We start from the raw sequence: 19,877 nt of genomic DNA, 5'->3' as shown, positions 1-19,877 counted from the left end.
GGACGCAACCCCATGCTCTGGTTATCCCTGAATCTCTGACTGCCAGATGCTGGGAATGGATGAAGGGATGGATCACTTGATAATTGCCCTATTCTGTTAGTTCACTCTGAAGCATCTGGCAACAGCCACTGTCTGAAGACAGGATACTGGGCTAGATGGACCATTGGTCTGACACTGTAGGGCCATTCTTATGTTCTTAATCTCCAAGTAGGGCCATCACCTTCGGAGCATGTAATGGCCTCACAATGTGTTTCCTTCAGGTGGTGTATGTGTGTGTTTTCCGCCTTGCTCTCTTAAAAGGACTTAGGGTTGTTTTTGAAGAACCCATTACCCTGAAATTTCTTTCCATGCAAAAACAAAAATTGCTGAGCAAAGAAATGTTTGTGAAAGGTGCGAAGAATATTTGTGCTTTTCCTGAAGCATTTAGGTCAATCAGACACAAACCCGGCGGTCTTTCCAATTAAGCTCTGGCGCTCTGGAGTGCGTGAATGTGATAATGAAGCAGAGAAGGTTGGAACCACCCCGCTTGCTATTTGGAGGATACAGGCGCTTGAGGCTGTCTGGCTGAAACGGAGCCATTGAAAGTAATGGCCTGGACAATCTCACTCCATTACTTTTAATGGGATTGAGACGGTGTGTGCTCAGTAGCAGCACACTGACACCGGGAGAAGCAGGGGAGCTATTGTCACATATCATTCACATTACAGCCAACACTGGGAAAATGGCCCCCTGGCAATGGAAGCCAAAGTACCTGCAATAAGTTACACGGGCTGGCAGCAGAAGTGAGGAGCGGCTGCAAGTAAAAGGTACATAAAGGCACCAGCTCCAAGCCGGGAGTTTAACTTAGTCAAGGCCCGCAACGTGCTGAGACAGTATAGTCTATAAAAGAGACATCCACTGCTCCCCACTCCCCCTGTGTGTTGTATCCCTCGGTCTGTGCTGCAGCCATCAGGGAGGGTGATGATCAACGCTTCAGCCTCTGAGCTCCCAGCCCTTATGCTGATTTTGAGTTTCCCAGGCTGCTTTTGTACCTGTCTCCCCCACTGTGATCGCTGCAGTGCTGTGTGATAGGCTGATGCTCTGGTATTAGCCTCCTTTCCGCCCAAAATGTTCTGCAAACATCACGCCAGACCCTTAGCTGGTGTAAATCCACATAGCTCCAATGGGATCTGGCTCTTTGTGTCTACGGGAATCGCTTTGCCCTGCTACTGAAATGCAGCCACCTCTGGGGTGCGATGTGGCAGCTGCTTATCAGTGGTGCTGCACTGCTGCTTAGGAGAGGAAGTGAAGAGGAGTCCTGTCTCCAGCTGAAATTGCAGGGACACTGCAGGAAGGCTGCATGTAATTACCCCAACAGAAGTTTAGTTACGACAATGGAACTAATACCCCAGCCTTTGTGAAAAACACTATGAGCTGACATGGTCAAGACCCCAGTCTGATGTCTCAACCAGTGGACAGCATTTGGGCACCCCTCTGCGACTGGTCGCCCAGAGAGAATTCCTAGTTCCGCACCACTCCCTGCAGCACTTGAATTTTCCTTGGAGGTCTCCTCGCCAAGTCCAGATCCAGCCACCCACTTCTTAGCATGTGAGTGCTGACACCCTCAGCCTGAGGCAGCATGAACCTATGAAATCACAGCATTCTCAAATGGAGTGAGAGAGACCCGGCAGTGAGGGACGCCCCCTGTCCAGCTGCCCTGCCCCACTTCCCCGGCAGCGGGAAGAGTTTCTCTGCTAGGTTGCTTTGTGAAATGGAACCTCTGCACCACTGGCAGTTTTTTCCAGCGCTTAGCTCCACTCCCCAGCCAGACACACAGTTAGTGAACAGTAGGAGGCTGCTGTATAGGATCTGACTGATGAGACAGGCTTTTGAGGGCGGCCAAAGGTGGCGAGCGTCATTAACAACGTTGCAGAGAGAGAGAAAATGAGGCACAGCAACTTGTCCAAAATTATGCAGCAAGCCAAGCAGGGACTAGACTAGAGGTCTAAGCCCCAGGATTGTACCCTCGCTCCCACTGGAGAACCCTTCAGCTGGACTTTGATCTGGCACTATGCTATTGACTTTGATGGGAGCAGAAGCATAGCAGAGTGGGCAGTGCACAGTTGGGATAACACTGTGCTTGGTCATGTCCTAGCTAGGGCTGGCCAAACAAGGTTTGAAAGAATGAGAACTAACCCAAACCTCCGTCCATCCCTTGTGCTGAACCCTAAGCCCTTCTGATGTCTGGAAAAGATTTTGTGCTTGTGGGGTCTGAAAGCTCAAGTGACAAAGAGGCAAATCCTCAAAGGTTTTTAGGCACCGAAGTTCCATTGAAAGCAGTGGGAGTCAGGCACCTAAATACTGTTGAGGATCTGGGCCAAAGCTCCTGCAGAATGGCTGCTCTTGGGAAATTGTAGGTCCGTCTGAAAGCTGACAACCCAGGGGAAAAGCTAGAATACTTATGGGCCCAAGCTAATTTTGCGGAGAAGTTCACTTAAGCACGCTGGACCCGATTCCCAGAGCAGCTCCCATCAACTTGATCTGGCATTGTGGATGCTCAGTACCTTTGCAAACCAAGCATGGGTTGTTCTGGGCGCTTATCCGAACTGAAGCAGCAAAGTCTATCACCAGCTGCGAGTCTCTCTTCCTGTACTGCAGAATAACTATGGCCTGATCACCATAATGATAGTGTCATTTCCTTTGGCTGGATGGGATCTTCCACTGTTGGGTGTTTGGGGAACCCATGCTGTGCATCTCAGCAATCAACATCCAGCAGTGTGGACCTTAAATGTTCACCGACCATTCACTTTCCTGTTCTATCACTGCCCAACATCGGAATGACTCTCCCTGCTGGCACTCTGTGATGCTTCAGCACCTCAATCAAAGCAGTATTTCTGCAGGAAAGGGAATGAGCAGAAAATCCCTTCATTTCTGCAGCTTTCGCCCCTTACGTATAATCAGTGCCTTCTTCATTCCCAGTGGGTGGGGCTGTGCTTTCCGGCTGTCCTTTCCAATTTATTTCTACGGTTTGAGCAAATTTTAGTGGAAGCCAAAGAGCAAGAACGTGGACTGCAGCCACTGTGCCGAAAACGTGCATCCTCCTCCCCACCCCCAGATCTGCCAGTGCGTCTGGTCCTGCAGCACTTCCTTCTATGCCCCCAACACAGCTGAGCCACTCTGCCTGTAGCAGACATGCTTCTCAAAAGCTGTGCCCCACCAACACAGCTCTGGGTGCAGCTCTGTTCTTCAGCACCGTCTGCTCTTCAGTCCGATGGCCCCCAACACAGCTCGGCAGCTGCACTTCAATCCTGATCCACCACACCCACTGCTATTCTAGTCATTGGTCTCTCCCGATCAAAGATATCCACTCTTGCTAAACTGTGCCATGATTCTGTGATGCTTTCAAGGGGTCATGGGTAACTATGTTTACACCAACAGACTCATTTTGATCCCAGGTCTGAAGTTTAAAGGCTAGTAAATGTACCCAGTGCACCGCCCTCAGCTTCACCCCAGCTGTCCTTTCATCAGGACATCCTACAACCAAAGTCCTATCTAAAAACCTCCAGACTCCAAGTCTCATGAAATCAGAGAGAAAAACAAGAGATATCCCAGTGCCTTCCTCCGATTTTTCATAGCACACACAGAGTGTGTGTGTGTCTCTTATCTCTCGGAGAGAAAGCCGACTTAGGGAGTTTTGTGAAATTGCTGAGAGTTGGGAAGGGGGAAAAAAATAAAATAGAAGATGAAGATTGGAAAAAAAAGGCCTCGGATGAACAAGAATTGCAGACATGCTGTGAGGTAACCGGCAAATACAATTTAATTATAAGATACAGAGTAGTAATGTCATTTGCGAGGCTGGAGCATGATTTCTCCGTAATAGAAGGACCACAGGGTTCCCTGCCTCACACTGCTGTGCCGTGTCATCTTCAAATGATAGACTGAATGCACTTCGATGCTTTCTCTGTTTTGGGATGGGCTTAAAGGGCCCATGGCAATTGGGTTTGAAGGACTCAGGACAGCTGGGTTTGAAGGACTCAGAGCAATTGGGTTTGAAGTCTCCAGGACATCTGGGCTTGAAGAGACCAGTAACCAGGGCAGTTCTCCAAGCCAGTCAAGGAAAGAGCATATTTCACGGTCCTTTCCCAGGTTTTCAGTTAGGGATCTGGGACTCTGGAGCTGGACTTTCCCCACTTTGGTCTGAATCTGCTGACTTTCAGGCATGCTGCAAAGTCTCTCTGTCGCCCAGGCTTTTCCTAGGGGGGAGGTGGTGGCCTGGGCGGGCAGAGGTTTTAGGCTAGTGCTCTGGGAGGAGCATAATGGGGACATGTTTCCTGTCTTTGTACAGGAGCCTAGAGCTGCATTTGGGCACATTTTCATATCCACTGAAATAAATAAATAAATGACTCTGCAATCCGTGGATTCTAGACTGTCTCACTGGGCGTCTAGATAATGCAGTGCTGTTTGCATTAATGATGGCACAAATTCAGTGAGAATACGATATTCAGGGCACCTGAAACTGACACTGGGATGGACACAGTGACTTTGGAAGAAATGAGAACCCCACGCCACTCCCTGATTTTAGACCTGGATTCAAACCAAGTCTTGTTTTGTTTGTTTTTGGGGGGTTTTCCTGAGCTAGTTTTCCTCCGTTCCACGAAGAAAAGAGAGGAAGGTTGGCTTTAAATTCCTTCCTTCCATCCCTGGGAGTAAGAGGGACCTGTTCAAACACTATCAGAGCAGACCCCTGGAAAATCCTCCCCAGAGTTGGGGGCCCGTGCTGCCGCCGTTGTGGCCATTAAAGAGCCAGCACACTTTTCACAAGAATAGGAAGGTTACCCTTGACATCCTGGCCAATCCCCAGTTTGGGCCATTCCATTTTATCCCCTGTAACTTTCCCCCTGCAATCCCAATTGGATACAGGTTTGCTCTTTCATGTCGCCTCATCCTGAGCTGCTGCAGAGTGTTGCTGCCTGTTGTTAAACAGCTGCCGTGTTCCGCACCAGAGGTGGCTGCATTTCAAGTGGCGGGTGAGGTTTTCCCAGTGAACAGAACCTGATAATAGGGATTTGTCCATTGACTGCGATAGGAACATTGTTTATGAAGTGGTTTGGGGATCCTTCAGGTTGGAGGGCATTAGAGAAATGCATACTGCTGGTCTAGTAGGCTCAGTGTGATTAACACGCACCCTGTTTTGTAGCCTTCTCCAGTAGGATGACACCAGTTTCCTGGCATACCATTCCCACCCCCACCTATCCTTGGTGACATATTGAGTGGAAGCTCTTGGTCCTCCATGTCAGAAGCGGAGGCAGGGAGGGGAGCAGCCAGGGAGACATCAGTGCTGCTGCAGCCCTTGTCAGGCTACTCCCTAAGCAACCAGGAGTTCAGGACTGAGCTGCCAAGCAGATGAGGAGGCAGGAGACAGACAGCTCGGGGCCTGTGAGACTCCGGACACACAAGAGGAATGCCCATGGGAGGCAGAGCAGATGGACGGAGCAAAGAGACACCAAGCGAACTGTGCGCAGCCTGGCCTGGCCTCGTTCTTTCTGCCTTGGAGGAGTCGAAAAGGTTCTTGGGGTGGACACAGCCCCTGTTGGCTGGCAAAGCACTGCCACTGGAGTGTGAATGAGCCAGATGTGACTATCACCTGGCCTCCCTCTACTGACCCAGTCTGCGCTAACACAGGCTCCTCTTTAAAGAGACCATGAACTCTCAGCAAGCTGCGTCCACTCCATGTGGTGTGGATGGCACATACAGGGAGGGGGACTGCAAGGTGTCTGGGGTGGTCCCTGCAAAGTGCCAGGGAGGGGCAGGTGAGGTGGAAGGAAAGGTCTCATATTGCCTTGAATTGCTCTTGATCATGGACTGGAAGAGTCAAGAGGCCACTGAAGAAGGAAAAGGGCCACCAGTCCATCTAACCACAGTGGCCAGTGCTTAACGCTTCAGCATTTTATCCTGGGCTTGGGAATCAGAGGCCTTCTCCTGTCCTCCATGCAGTGAGCCAATGCCTTGAAGCACGAGGCTTGATTTGGGGGCTGACTGTAGAAATAGATACAACAAATCCACAAGAAATTCTTTAAATGCAGGCCATTTAAACCATCTGTTCGGGTAGAAAGGCGTAGCTTTATGGAAGTCAATGGAACTTGATGAAGATCTGGGCCTGTATTTGAAGCAGGAAGACCATGAGGAACTTTAGAGGGCCCTAGCTAAGCTAGATGAATGGGCAACACAATGGCAGATAAGATTCAGCATTGAAAAATGCTGTGAAAATAATGCTGCTTGGGAGGAATAATTTGGACTATTCCTCCACGTTGCTAGGTTGTAACTGAATTTTAACCACACAGGAAAAAGATGGAAGCATCACTGGGCACAATTCAGTGAAAAACTCCGCTCAGTGTATCCAAAAGCAAACAAACAAAAATGTTAGGATGGAAAAATGAATAAATAGGATAGAAAATAATACCATTGTGATATCATGTCATTATGGAAATGAGTGGCATGCCATCAACTTGAGTGCTGATTTCAGTTCTGAGAAAACATCTGGGGAAAGATACAGCAGAAATAGAAGGGGTCCAGGCAGAGGTGATGAAAATGATGCGAGAAGCGGAGAGACTTCTGCATGCAGAGAGATAGCAGAAGTGTGGGGGAGAGGTCCTCTCTCCAATTTACACTGGGCAGAAGGGCCTGAATGGCACGAAGGAGCCCTAAAAGCACCTGTTCTGGCCAGGCAGGATTCCCCCAGGGCAGGCATTGCAGAGAGACAGCCATAAGGCTGTCCTTCGAGGACTGCCTCAGAAGCCTGGCATAGGGGTATGTCAGAGGTGGGAGGGGCACGTCTGGGGCAGAGCCACATTATGCAGAGTCCAGATTCTGGGCTGAAGACCAGGTGTAAGGGCAATGGACTACAGTTTTGTGGGACTCGCTATTGCCCCGGGACTGAACAAGGCCTGGCTGGAGGGCCGAGTCATGAGAAAACATCGACCATCACAGAGCCGGAGCGGTTGTCAGAAGGGAGTGCCAGAGGAGTAGCGTCTGCCATACCTAGCCATGAGAGGGCATGCCGGTCAGTGAGTCATTCTTCTACAGGCCTCTTCAGTCCCTGAGTGGCTCGGGATTGGGAGGGCACAAAGGGCACACTTTAACGAAATCTATCCATGGACTGGTCCCAAAGCTTCCATCCTTTATTGTCAACAATATTGGGACTGGATCAGCCTGGGGATGCAGGGAATGGCACAGGCACTGAAATCTGAGCTGGGACCAAATCGAAATACCAGGTCCACACACTCCTGAAGTTAAGGGAAGTTTGGATCTTGATCCAAGCCCCTCTGAGGTGTCCCTTCCTTAGAAATGCCCCTTCAGAATATGAAGTTCGGCTGTGCCACTCAAGGATGAAACTCACCCCTGTGCAGAAGGCTACTCCAAGGACTTTGCTTAAGTAGGACTTTTAATGGGCTCACAGGCCTCTGCCCAGGGGTAGATTTCTCCCCTGAAGATCCGCTGTGTACATCAGCTCTTATTAACATGAACAGGACTTCCACATCCATGGACAGCTGAAGAATAATCCCTCCCCCCAGCAGCATTTTAGGCTACAGGGCAATCAGCTGGCAAGAACCTTTGCGCCGTCTGTTTACCTCCAGCTATGGATTCTTTAAAGTCAGATTGTGGTCCCATAGGGACACACTCGACTAATCCTCTGCTTTTAAGATTTTATTTGTGCAATAAATGGATGACAAGGTGGTTTGCAAGTGCATAATACAATAAATAGGTTTATAAATGCAACCTTTCTGCAGTGCACTATAGAGTAAAATACAGTATCGCTAAAGCATTTAACGCCTGTCACCGCCTCATTCGTATTTCAAATTGTAATGTGCCCATTTTCTCATCTGGGAGGCTTTTTTTTTTTAAATACATTTTTATAAATTAAGCAGGAACAGATTTAATAATAATAACATGAACGTAGCTTCTTTTCATCTCCAAGGAACTCCAATCACTTTGCAGACTTAGCAAAGAAACATACAAATAATACGTGGAAGGATCCATTCACCTGCTGTCGAAATGGAGCAGCTGTTTAAGACCTACATGGCAACACTGCCGAATGTAAAGGCCAGGACATGAAGGATCCTGTAGTGGGTTCACAGAAAGTACAGGGAGGACGTGGGGAGGAAGAATGTAATTAACTACTTTGGAATTCGGCCAGGTCTGCTGGGCTAATTCTTCACAAAAAGGTGCAGTGGGATATTTATTTAACTCCATGCAAGCAAAAAGCAAAGTTCAATGAAATTGAAATGCAGCCAATTTAATACTGATATAAGGAAATAAATAATAAGGATTAATAAAGAATTAAAGGAGGGCAATATAATTAATGCCAATGAACATGGTTTTATGGAAAATAAATCCTGCCAAACTAGCTTCATATATATGAGATTACAGGTTTGGTTAATAAAAGTAATAGTGTTGCTGTACTATACTTAGACTTCTGCAAGGTGTTTGACTTGGCACCACATGCCTTTTTGATTAAAAAACGAGAATGATACAAATTCAATGTGGCACATATTACATGTATTAAAGGCTGGCTAACTGACAGTCTCAATGTAATTGTAAACAGGGAATTATCATTGTGTGGATGTATTTCTAGTGGCATCCTGCAGGGATATCTTCTTGGCCCCATGCTATTTAACATCTTTATCAATTACCTGGAAAAAAAACAAAATCATCAACCGCGGTCAAAAAATGGCTTTTCAGTAACGTTGTGCCCCCAGAAGAAAGGAAGAACATGATCCAGTGACTCATCACCACCACCTCCTCTAAGACCTTCATGTCCTTTGGCATTCTCCCATCCAAGTACTGACTGGGTCTAACCCTGCTTTGCATCTGAGATCACAAAGCAAGATTGTATGCAGGCCTACTCTGGTCTTGTGATGGACCCAGCCATTATCTTACAGTGTCACAGGTACTGGCACTAGGACTTCTCTACCACAGAGATTGCTGTCCCGCTCTCCCAATGAATGGAAGATGAAGCCCATGAATGAAACTCATGCATACAACACGGTAATGCGAAACCATTGACAGAGAATAAATTACCATCTCTGCAGAGCAAAAACGTGAGAAAATGAAAACGTGATATTTATTTTAATACCGTGTATTTTAAAATTTAATTTAAGAGACCAGCTGTTTCAGCTTCTCTTATAAGACCTTAATTGGTATATAATAGCATAGTTAATTAAATACAAATCAATAGTTTAAAACAACTAATTGATATTTAATATGTATGGGAAAAATAACTTAGTTGTAATATAATTAACTCAATATTAAATAAGCAGTGGAATTGCAATTATGCCTTTACACTGATTATAAAGTTTATTGTTCTTTAATAAACTTGCAATTAGGCAGGATGAGCTGGAAAAATTATTAAACAGGTATTATTGGGCTATTAAACATTTATTATCATTCCGGGTGGGATATAGCTACACAATAGTACATAGTGTGATCATGCTAATAAACCTTTACTACTCCTTTGCTCTGGCCTTTAGTGTGCTGGTTGATCAGAAACCTTGCTCCCCGCATGACTTATGGGTATTGTAATTGCCTTGAAAGCAGGTAATTAAATTGCAAATGAAAGTGAGAAAAAATCTGATGAGGAAAAGCAGGAGGCTTCTGTAATTTGGCACAGCAAAGCGACAGCGCCTCTTCTAAATCACATGTGTCATCTCCTACTTCTTGTGTTATTACCTGTAGATTCCAACTTCAGTAAACACCATATATTTTTCCCACCTGAACTCCCCTTCTGGTTTTCATTTAGTAACTTATTCTTCGTTTCCTATCCCTAAAGCTGCTGCGTGGCAATGTTGGGGCCATTACAAAGATGGCCATCCCCACCCCAGAGGCAGCTGCATTTTGATGCTCGTTCAAATGATCTTTATTATTGCATAAGTGAGGAGTGAGTGTTAGAGTTGTGGTCGCGTTCTAATTTCCACTCTAGCAACCCCCTCCAGGCGAGCCCTTGATCTGACCTTTTCTGTTCTTTGTCTCTATTTTTATAAGAAGGTCTATGATGAATCAGTGTAGTTGCTTTTGAGTTAATCAAAATGTGGAAAAAATCGACGCGCCTCACCATATATGCCAAATGAACTATTTCATTTCAAGCAACTCAAATGACTGAGGTGGGAAACGTCAGACGTGACTTGTTTTACAGTTCTCACGGGGGGAGAAAAATTAAGCCACATGGGAAGAAAATGTGGATCGTTGGAAAGTTTCAAAGTTATGAGATATGGACACAGGTGGGTTACGACCTTTTTCCAGTGGGATTGTTGCAGTGCCCTGATGCCAGAGGATTTCAAATGTTGGATGTGTGCTTAACTGTCTTAGCCGTCAGTTGCCCTTAGCCACTAGGAGTGTGTTTACGCTGCATTGTAAACTGGCTTGTGGACACAGTGCTTCCAAGCCCGAACTTTAGCATCTACTGCAGTTGCCAGACTTGGGTCTCACAGCCATGCTAATGCTCCCATACTGCACTACAAAGACCTTCTAACTCAGATTTGGGGCTTGACCTGCCTCCACACTGCAAAATGACAGGGCTTGGACCCGAGTCACAGTGGGACTTGGCTCTGACCCACCCCCAGCAGAGTACCAGGTCCTGAATGCTTGCTGACCTGAGTCAGACAGATTTGAGTGTGGACAGAAGTGGGGCTTGGGCTCAAACCCGAGTCAGAGCCCGGCCTTAGCGTGCAGTGTAGACATACCCTGAAGGGCGTGAAGTGGCAAGCCATCTTTAGGCAGCTGAGAGCTTAGAGGTCACACAGAGCCACCTCAAAGTACTTTATCTTTAAAGGTGCTCTTAAGTATGTAAAGGTGCTGTTAGCTATAAAAGCTTTATCAAGGTCTCACAAATTTTCAGCATAAATTATGATAATGCTGTGCTCCTTTCATCTTAGGATCTCAAACAGCTTAATAAGCATTCATTATCACAACCCCACTGTGAGGCAAGCTGGAGATGGAGCCCCAAACTGAAACAAACTGATCCAAACTCTGGACAAGTTCTGGTCCAGACCTAAACCTCACAGGTTGGAAGCATCCACCTTTCTGACCTCTTTTGAAGTTCACCTAGTGCTCGTGAAAACATAGCCAACAGCAGCAAATGTGTATGTGTGGGGGCGGGGGGGGGGATATTTGCAGAAAAGAAATATGCAATTGCACTTCAGACTCACTAACAGAAAAACACTGATTTGTTTGACTCCACAGTGGAACTGACTGCTTTGGGTGATTAACCTAATTCTGTTACTTTAATTACACTTTGATAGCATGGTGTTCATGGCAGGCTTGATAGGGATCAATAGTATTTTCCTTTCCTATCAATAAAGGCTTAAATGCATCTTGCTTACTTCTATGGGCTTTATATATTTAAACAGTGTTAGATCTTTGAGAGAATTCCAACAGATAAATAGCTCTGTCTTATTTTGGGGGAGAGAGAGTGTGTGTGTGTGTTTTCAGCTAGGTGCTACCTATTCTACTTGGCACCTTGTATTTGGAATGGAGCAGATCTATTGAGTTAACAGCTCCTGGAGCTATATTTGAAGTCACCAGGCATTAGGGATAACCAATAGAAGTTAGCAGAAGGCATCTATTATTCCATTAATAACCACCCTACCTGTTTTTTATTTACATTGGAATAGCCCAAATTTTTATATTTGCTAAATACAAAGCTAGCCATGACCAGCATGGCCTTGGAGTTGTGGTTTGGGGCTGGGATTGGGAGACAGGAGTGCCAGCTTCTAAGCCTCGCTGGGCTGCTGATTTACTGTGGAGCCGATCCTGCTCTCAACTGCCAGGAAAGACCCCAATTCAGGAAACCATCCAAGCATGTACCTAACTCTAAGCATTGATTTCAATGGGACTTTTTACATGCTTAAAGTTGGTCAAGTACCTTCCTGAAGTGGGGCCTATGGTAGCAAGAAGTGAAGATTCTCAGCCTCGGGATGAGGTCCTCTGTGACATTGGACAAATTGCTTCTGGGCCTGATCCAAAGTCCACTGAAGTCAATGGAATATCTCCTACTGTATTTTCCACTGCATGCATCCGATGAAGTGGGTTTTAGCCCACGAAAGCTTATGCTCAAATAAATTTGTTAGTCTCTAAGGTGCCACAAGTACTCCTGTTCTTTTTGCGGATACAGACTAACACGGCTACCACTCTGAAGTCAATGGGAGACTTTCTATTTACCTGTCAACCCAGGGCACTGTGAAGGCCAATCAATTAGTTCCTGGGGAGCCCTTTGGATACTTGGACGGATGGTGTTGCATAAGTGCGACGTATCACTATGTACCACACGTAAATGAGAAAGGTATTCCCACTGTGCCCCTCAGGGGCCGACTCTGATCCCTACCCAGGTTGCACAAGTCCAATGGGTTTATACACCTAAGTAAGTGCTGCTCACCAAGAGCAAGGGTTGCCTGTAAAAGGGGGATAATATCACTTCCCAACCTCAGGGGGGTTATGTGAGCATAGTGCATTAAAGATTGTGAGGTGCTCCAGTACTACAGAAGTGGTGGGGTCCCGTGAGTACTGTAGGTAGATTGCTATGTATAGTGCTCTCTGCTGTAAAGCTCCCAGCATCTTAAGCCATTGCACTTTGCTGTCTTCCCTTTCTTATACCTACACCACTTTGTGATATCAGAAGTGCTCTTCTGGTGACAAACGGGAGCTGTGTGAAGGGACCACAGAGGCACTAAGTAAACATCAAAGGGGCTTTGATCTGCATGGCTCTGTAGAATGGGGGAGCCCCCAAAGGCAAGCCGCGTCTGGGACATGGTACCTTAATTTTCTCCACCGTGGTGCAGGAGAATTTCTTTGAAGAACGAGGGCTTTTTGCTGTGTGGTGAGATAGACACGTGGGGAGAAACGCACACACAACGCACTTCTGGAAAATCCATGCTCAGATCTGCTTCTCTGCTTTTTACTGATAGTCAGCAACCCCATGTAAGAAATTGAGGGATGAAAGCAACAGGCTGCCTGGGGCCTTGGCACTGTGCCGCTGTGAGGGCCAGCTGTTTGTTTTGAAAGGGCAAGAAGCCTCAAGTCAGGTTTATCTCTCCTTCAAGGCCCCACGTTGCATTTTATCACACGGTCTGCGGAGTGAAAGGGATTAAGAGGCCAAGTCCTCGTCACTGCTGCACGTTATGGAAGGGCAGAGACGCGCGGTACATTGCACCCAGCGTAGAAGCAGCATGAGAGGCAAACACCTGAGAGAGGGGATGCGGAGGGAATGGCTTTCCCATCGGGGATGGGACGATCAGACCCTTCTCTGGAGAAACTATTCAATCTGCTTTCCCTGGCCGCTTCCTTCTTGCACGGGAGACCTCCGCCTCGACGACCCCTTTGCATTGCACTGATGGCGGGCGACACCCCCTTTGCCCTGTCCTGCCCACCGTGAGCACCTTTGGTTCTCTCCTGGCTGGCCTGCCAATTAACATGGTTGTTGCTCTTTCACTTTTAGAACTGGGTCTCCCGAGAAGAGGATGCTGCCTGGTGCTGGGGTTCATGTACAAGGAGAAGTATCGGAGAATGACTGAAGGTAAGTGACTGCCCCACATGTCACACGGGCTCTCCCCACAACCCCTCACTTCTTACCTCTGCCAACTGTCTTTGACAGCTTCTACTTCTCCCTATCTCTTCGCCTCTCCCCCACATTATTATCCCCTCCTCTCCCTTTATTCCCCTTTCCCCGACACGTCTTCTCTCCCGCAACCCCTTCTTCTATCAACCCTTCCCCAAGCAAGTCTCTAGATGAGGGATACAAATACTTTCTACCGTGCGCGTTGCTATGAATAAAGGGAAAATCCTTGTCCCCTCCTCAATGACAGCAAAGATCCCTGACAGCAGCAGAACCAGAGCGCCTGCATGACCCAGTACAGGAGGGCGGAGGAAGGACAAGTAGAGGAGTAGGTCTCTCACTCCACAGCTCCACTGGTTGTGCTCTCCGCCCCATGGAGAGGACATGCAGGTGCCACATGGGCTGGTGGAGTTCTGAGATTGCAGAAGCAGCCACCAGATGGTTTGCTGCCGTTCCACATGGAGCTTGTGAATAATGGATTTTTCAGTCCCCTGGCAATTCCAAAAAAACGGGGGAGGGGAAAATCATTTCAGATGGAACTGAAAACGATTTTTTATTTTTTTGTGGCAAAACAAAAAGTCAAACAAAATATTTTTTTCAGGTTAAATGAAACATTTCATTTCAATTTTGACCATTTTTCATTCCTTTTAAAAATAAAATTAAAGAAAGTCACTTGGAACAGAAAAATTAAAACATTTCATTTTAAATATGTCGAAACAAAATGTTTTGACTTTTTTGGAATTTTTTAAGAGTTTTTTCCAACAGAAACAATTTGGCAAACCAACATGAATTTGTGAAATGTTTTGGTGTCGCCAAATCTGCATTCTTCATTGAAAAATGTTTTGCCCAGTTTTAGTTGCAGAGGCAAATGTGGGGAATTACTCATGGACACTTGCTTTGGCCAGATCTCAGAGATTTGGCATCAGGATTCATTACATTGTGTCTTCTGAAACCCAAACTGTGATGATCTTTAGCCCTTACCGAGCCTTACACGTGTTTTGAGTCCGTCAAGGGCCTGATCCAGTGCTGACAATGACAAAGCTTCTACTGATTTCAGTGGTTCAAGGTTTGTTTTCTGATGTGGCAATCCAGTCTAGTAGTGAGACTAGGAAAGCATGAGAGGGGTGATAGGAGTTCTAGTCCCAACTCTGCCACTTACTCACTATAACCTTGGGCATGTCACTTTACCTCTCTATTCCTCAGTTTCCTATCTGTAAAAGGGGACACTTTCCCTTGCAAAGAGCTGCTGCACTGATTAATCAGTGTGTGTAAAAAGTACTTCCCTTGTGGAAAAGACAATAAGTGTGCTTAGTATTTTTATTTTATTCATACATCCCATTCCCGGAAGGTTCCTGTCCATAAGATGGCTGCTCTTCTGGGTAGCATAAGGACTTCTGACTCAGGAGAACTGGGTTCAGATGAACCTGGGCAAATCATTTAGGATGCAATTTTCAAAAATGTCTAAGTCCCATTTTCAAAAGCAACAGGCTAAGTTTCATTGAAAGTCAATGAAATTTAGGATCCTAAGGTCCAGATCTTCAAAGGTATATAAATGTCTAACTCCTGTGGAAATCATAGGGGAGCTAGGCACCAAACCTTCTCTGGTGCTTTAGAAAATCGCAGCCAACTGCATCTGGAGGCATCTAAATACCTTTGAAAATCTGATCCTCTGTGCCTCAGTTCCTCATCTTAAATTGGGGCTAATATTGCCTCCCAGTGAGGATGGCTTCTTTAATGCGTGCGAGTGCTTGCACACTGCAAGAACCTAGAGAGAGAAGTGTAAAGTGTTGTTGTTATATATTCCATCCATCTCCAAAGTGCTGTTCTAGCAGTGGTTAATCCATCTAAAAATGATGAATAATTAGGAGTAGAAATAATTAAATATTAAAAAATATTTACGCTCAAAAGAGCGAACATTCCAATTTCTGGCAGCTTCTGCGCTTGAGTTGTTTGTGAAGCACCCTCTGTGATTTATGCCAGGTCAGAGAATCAACAGAGAGGGATTAAGGTTCCTAAAGCAGCACCAAACGGGAGATTCGTGTCAAGTGCACAGCAAGGAGAGTTTAGCCATAGCAGGATTACTGCTAGGGAAGGAATGGAACGGGTTGGGTTGAACAAGAACTGACCCAAATCCTCAACCTGCTAACTTGTGTGAAAATGACAAATTGCCTTGTCTTCACTAGGATTTTACCTCATGTTAGTTACCGTGTGTTAGCTGACACCTTTTTCCCTAGTGAAGACACACCCTGAGGGCATACTCTGTGGGAGTAAGGGGGGCAGAATCTGGAGCTTAGTTTGCCTGATTTCTGCAATATTTTCATGCCACTTTGCCTTTCCTACTAGTGTCTGGAACCAGAATCAGCAGTATAGAAACATTCTGAGAGGTATATGAGGTACATCGGGAGCACTTGGGAATCTTCTGGAAGAACCTGATCCTTCAGGATCAACGGTCCTCTGCATCCGACTTCCAGAGAATTCCAGTTATGTTTCTCCCTAAGCAGCTAGCTAATTTCAGCCTCAGTGTGGTTTTATGTTAGACTAAGAAAAGAGAAATGAGCAAGAACAAAAATAAACTCTTTGTGAGGGGGAGAGAGAGAGAGCACAGTGTGTTTGTCTCATTCTGCACATGCAGATAGTTACCAATGTTTGCAGACAATAGGCTCCTTAGGTTTAAAGATGCAGTAAAATAAAATCAAAGTCATAGGCTTTCCATAGCTACATACTCCACCATTGATCTGTTTGTACTGAAAATGGTCCTGGCTGAAAATTCCAAACCCAAACACCTCTAAACTTTGGTGAGTTCCAGATCCAAACTTTGCAGCTGGTGCCCATCTCTAATCTGAACCAAAGTGGACTTCTGAGATCTGGTCATCCTTACTAGAGCAGCTGGTACTTACTTCACTAGTCTCCAATTCTGATAGCTTGAGCCAGACTCTTTGGACCAAATACACCATAGGGATACATAGAGAGATGCTTTCCCTTTCGAATTTTGCCAAATAAAAGATCTTCCTCTTTATTGCATTAGAATGCTAATGAATAGCCCTGTCAATAATTATGGGGTGTCCAAAGGAATTAAAAACAGACACAGACAATGGAGCAATCTGCTAATAATGCATCAGGGGTCTCCATCATTGTGGAAATGGGTAATTACATCCATCACTAGAACCATGCTGGCTCCTAACGATAACGCTTTTAAAGTGCAGCTGTAGTCAGGAAAATGTAGCCTTGCCTACACACAACAGTTGTATCACTTTAACTATGCTCATAGGGGTACAATACCCCCTAGTGTGCTCACAGTTATAAAAGTACTTATATTCATGTAGCTCGTCCTGTGCAGGATGGGTATAAGTGCTACTGGCATAGATACTTTTATATTGGAATAACTGTGTCTACACTAGGGGTTGTATCAATATAACTAAATCAGTAAAAAAATTACAACTCTAACTGATATAGTTATACCAGTACAAAATCTGCAGGTAGATCGGGTTTTACTCTTTCTTCCCCTACATCAGCTCTAGAATGAGTATTCTATGGACTTGTCTAGACTAGAGTATTAATAGTGTTATAGCACATGTTAATTGATTGTCAGTTAACACATGTTAATTAACATGATTGTAAATACGAATGTAGATGTTTATTCCCATCTAACACTCTAGAGCAGGGGTCGGCAACGTTCGGCACGCGGCTCGCCAGGGTAAGCACCCGAGCGGGCCGGGCCAGTTTATTTACCTGCTGACGTGGCAGGTTCAGTCGATCGTGGCCCCCACTGGCCGCGGTTCACCATCCCGGTCCAATGGGGGCGGCGGGAAGCGGCGTGGGCCGAGGGATGTGCTGGCCGCGGCTTCCCGCTGCCCCCATTGGCCTGGGACGGTGAACCGCGGCCAGTGGGGGCCGCGATCAGCCAAACCTGCCTTGTCAGCAGGTAAATAAACTGGCCCGGCCCACTAGGGTGCTTACCCTGGCGAGTCGCGTGCCAAACGTTGCCGACCCCTGCTCTAGAGTGTCCATGAACATACATTTGTGGAGTGTCTACATTAGCATTTCCAATTGTGTTAGTTAGCATGTGTTAGCTGGCAATCAGTTAACACATGTTACAAAAGCTCAAGTCTAGACAAGGCCTTGGTGTCCCCCAGGAAAAGCTGGGAGCTGCAACCCAACGTCTGGCATTACAGAATCAAGTTTCAGTGCTCCTAACCCTGGTGATGATGCACAAAGAAGAATCAAGGGCTCTGATGCACAGGGCAGAAGAGAATCCAGCTCTCTGCCTTGCCTCCGGCTATGTCAGCCCTGCAAAGCTTATGCCAATAAAAGCCCAGTTGAGTTGGATACAACTCAAAGGCGCACGGGGAGCGTGAGAAGGTGCCATTCTTACACAGTCACTTTCTGATCGTCCCCACACGCTGATTAATGATCGGATGTTCTTTGTGCCTGGATCACTAGGTGGCGCGTGGCTCTGAGTTGTAGTAGGGAATTAAGCTGGTGACGGTTGTATTCAGAGGGAGAGCGCTGAGCTCTCTGTAGCGACGGCCCTGCAATAAAGAAGCGTTAGAGTTAATCCTCTACCATCTGTCTTCATTCTGCTAATAACCCACTCAGTCAAACACTGCAGACTGTTTGTTAACATTCAGAAACAGATACATAATCAAGAAGAATGTGCCATTTAGTCATTAAGGGCCAGATCCTTTCTCCGGCAGAACTCCCCGTTGGCTTCAGTAGAGGGGCAGCATTTCCAATCTTGAACGCATAAAGCCAGGCACCTAAGCCGTTGTATAGCATCCAACTGAATGCCCTGCAGCTCAGAGGGTCTGTGCTCTTGCAGCTTGTATTGACTTAGGAGCCATGATATGGACATAGATGGCTGATGTTAGGCCCCCAAGTTTCAAAATTTTGGCTTAGGTAATAAGCTCCAGATCTGCCCTAAAATTAGAAAAACTGAATCCTCTCCCTCTGTTCAGTCCAACCCTCCTCCAAAGCCAAAGGTCCACAGTAAATCCCCAGTTCCAGCAATGAGGGCTCCCTTCAACCCAATGGCTGGTACGTGAGACCCCCTCCTTGGTTATGCCAGCAACTTATCCCCACATCAGCCTGGCATTATTCCCAACTGGCTTCCACCTGCCCCCTCCCTGTACTTTCCTTCCATTCACTCCTTGCCGGTCAAAAGCAGAAATTCAGGAGCGTTTTCTGCTCCCACTCTCTCTTCTCCTGCCTTTGTCGTCTTGCCAGATCTATACTGAGTCATTAGCGGTCGTCGCTGCAACAATCATGGCATTTTTTGGCTGTCATTCATAAAGTGACTAGCGGGAGCTATTAAGCACTAGGAAGTGTCAGCCTACTCCTCCGCCACCTGTTCCGGCAAGACGCCGGCTGCTAGATGGTGCCCGTGACTGCTTCCCATTTGCAGGAGAATGCGTATGCCATGCTCGCTCTCCCGGCTTTCCTTTCTCATGCTCTGCTCACGCCTTCTGCAGAGGGAAGCTTGTATACTTCCTTCCGTAGTGGGGAAGGGAACACAGCTGCAGAAAGGCAGGCCAGGACCCTGCGGAGGGCAACAGCAGCTGTGTGGAACCCTTCCCATGCTGCGAAGCTGCCAGCACCCCCTCGGCAGCTGACAGGCCTGATTGTAAAAGGAGACATGGCCGGGGAGAAAGGCTACTAGTAAGTCAAGGAAGAGCTGTTCAGTGCAGCATGTTCTCCTGCCTGTGCAGATTGATTTCCATGAAACAAAGGTGCACATAGTAGGATGAAATACTGCTGCTCGGAGGTGCATGAACTCCTCCTCCATGCCTTGCTAGCCCCATCTCTAGTCAAGGCAAAACCTAACCGTTTTGCCAAGGGTCACGCAGCAAGTCAGGGGCAGAACCAGACTAGTATCCAGGTCTCTGGACCCCATGCCAAGGCTTTGCCATGTTGCTGTACAGTTCCCTAAGAATCAGTGACTTCTAGTTAGAACAGGGGTAGGCAACCTACGGCACGCATGCCAAAGGCGGCACGCGAGCTGATTTTCAGTGGCACTCACACTGCCCGGGTCCTGGTCACCGGTCCGGGGGGCTCTGCATTTTAATTTAATTTTAAATGAAGCTTCTTAAACATTTTAAAAACCTTATTTACTTTACATACAACAATAGTTTAGTTATATATTATAGACTTATAGAAAGAGACCTTCTAAAAACGTTAGAATGTATTACTGGCACGCGAAACCTTAAATCGGAGTGAATAAATGAAGACTCGGCACACCACTTCTGAAAGGTTGCCGACCCCAAGTTAGAATATCCACTAGCAGATCACTGGTGATCCC

General features: G+C 46.5%; 1 protein-coding gene across 1 annotated transcript in view; it reads left to right on the top strand.

The window, feature by feature from the left end:
- Positions 1 to 19,877, top strand: part of KIRREL3 (kirre like nephrin family adhesion molecule 3) — a 709,139-nt gene that overhangs the window by 391,580 nt on the left and 297,682 nt on the right. The window contains exon 2 of the mRNA XM_054005253.1: positions 13,466 to 13,543. Coding sequence (XP_053861228.1) covers positions 13,466 to 13,543 — 78 coding nt within the window. The remainder of the gene's footprint in view (positions 1 to 13,465; positions 13,544 to 19,877) is intronic.

This window comes from Malaclemys terrapin, chromosome 15 (assembly GCF_027887155.1).
Source record: "Malaclemys terrapin pileata isolate rMalTer1 chromosome 15, rMalTer1.hap1, whole genome shotgun sequence".
Classification (NCBI taxonomy): Eukaryota; Metazoa; Chordata; order Testudines; family Emydidae; genus Malaclemys; species Malaclemys terrapin.
Note: the sequence above shows the minus strand (reverse complement) of the source record. Positions and strands in the feature narration are given on the sequence as shown.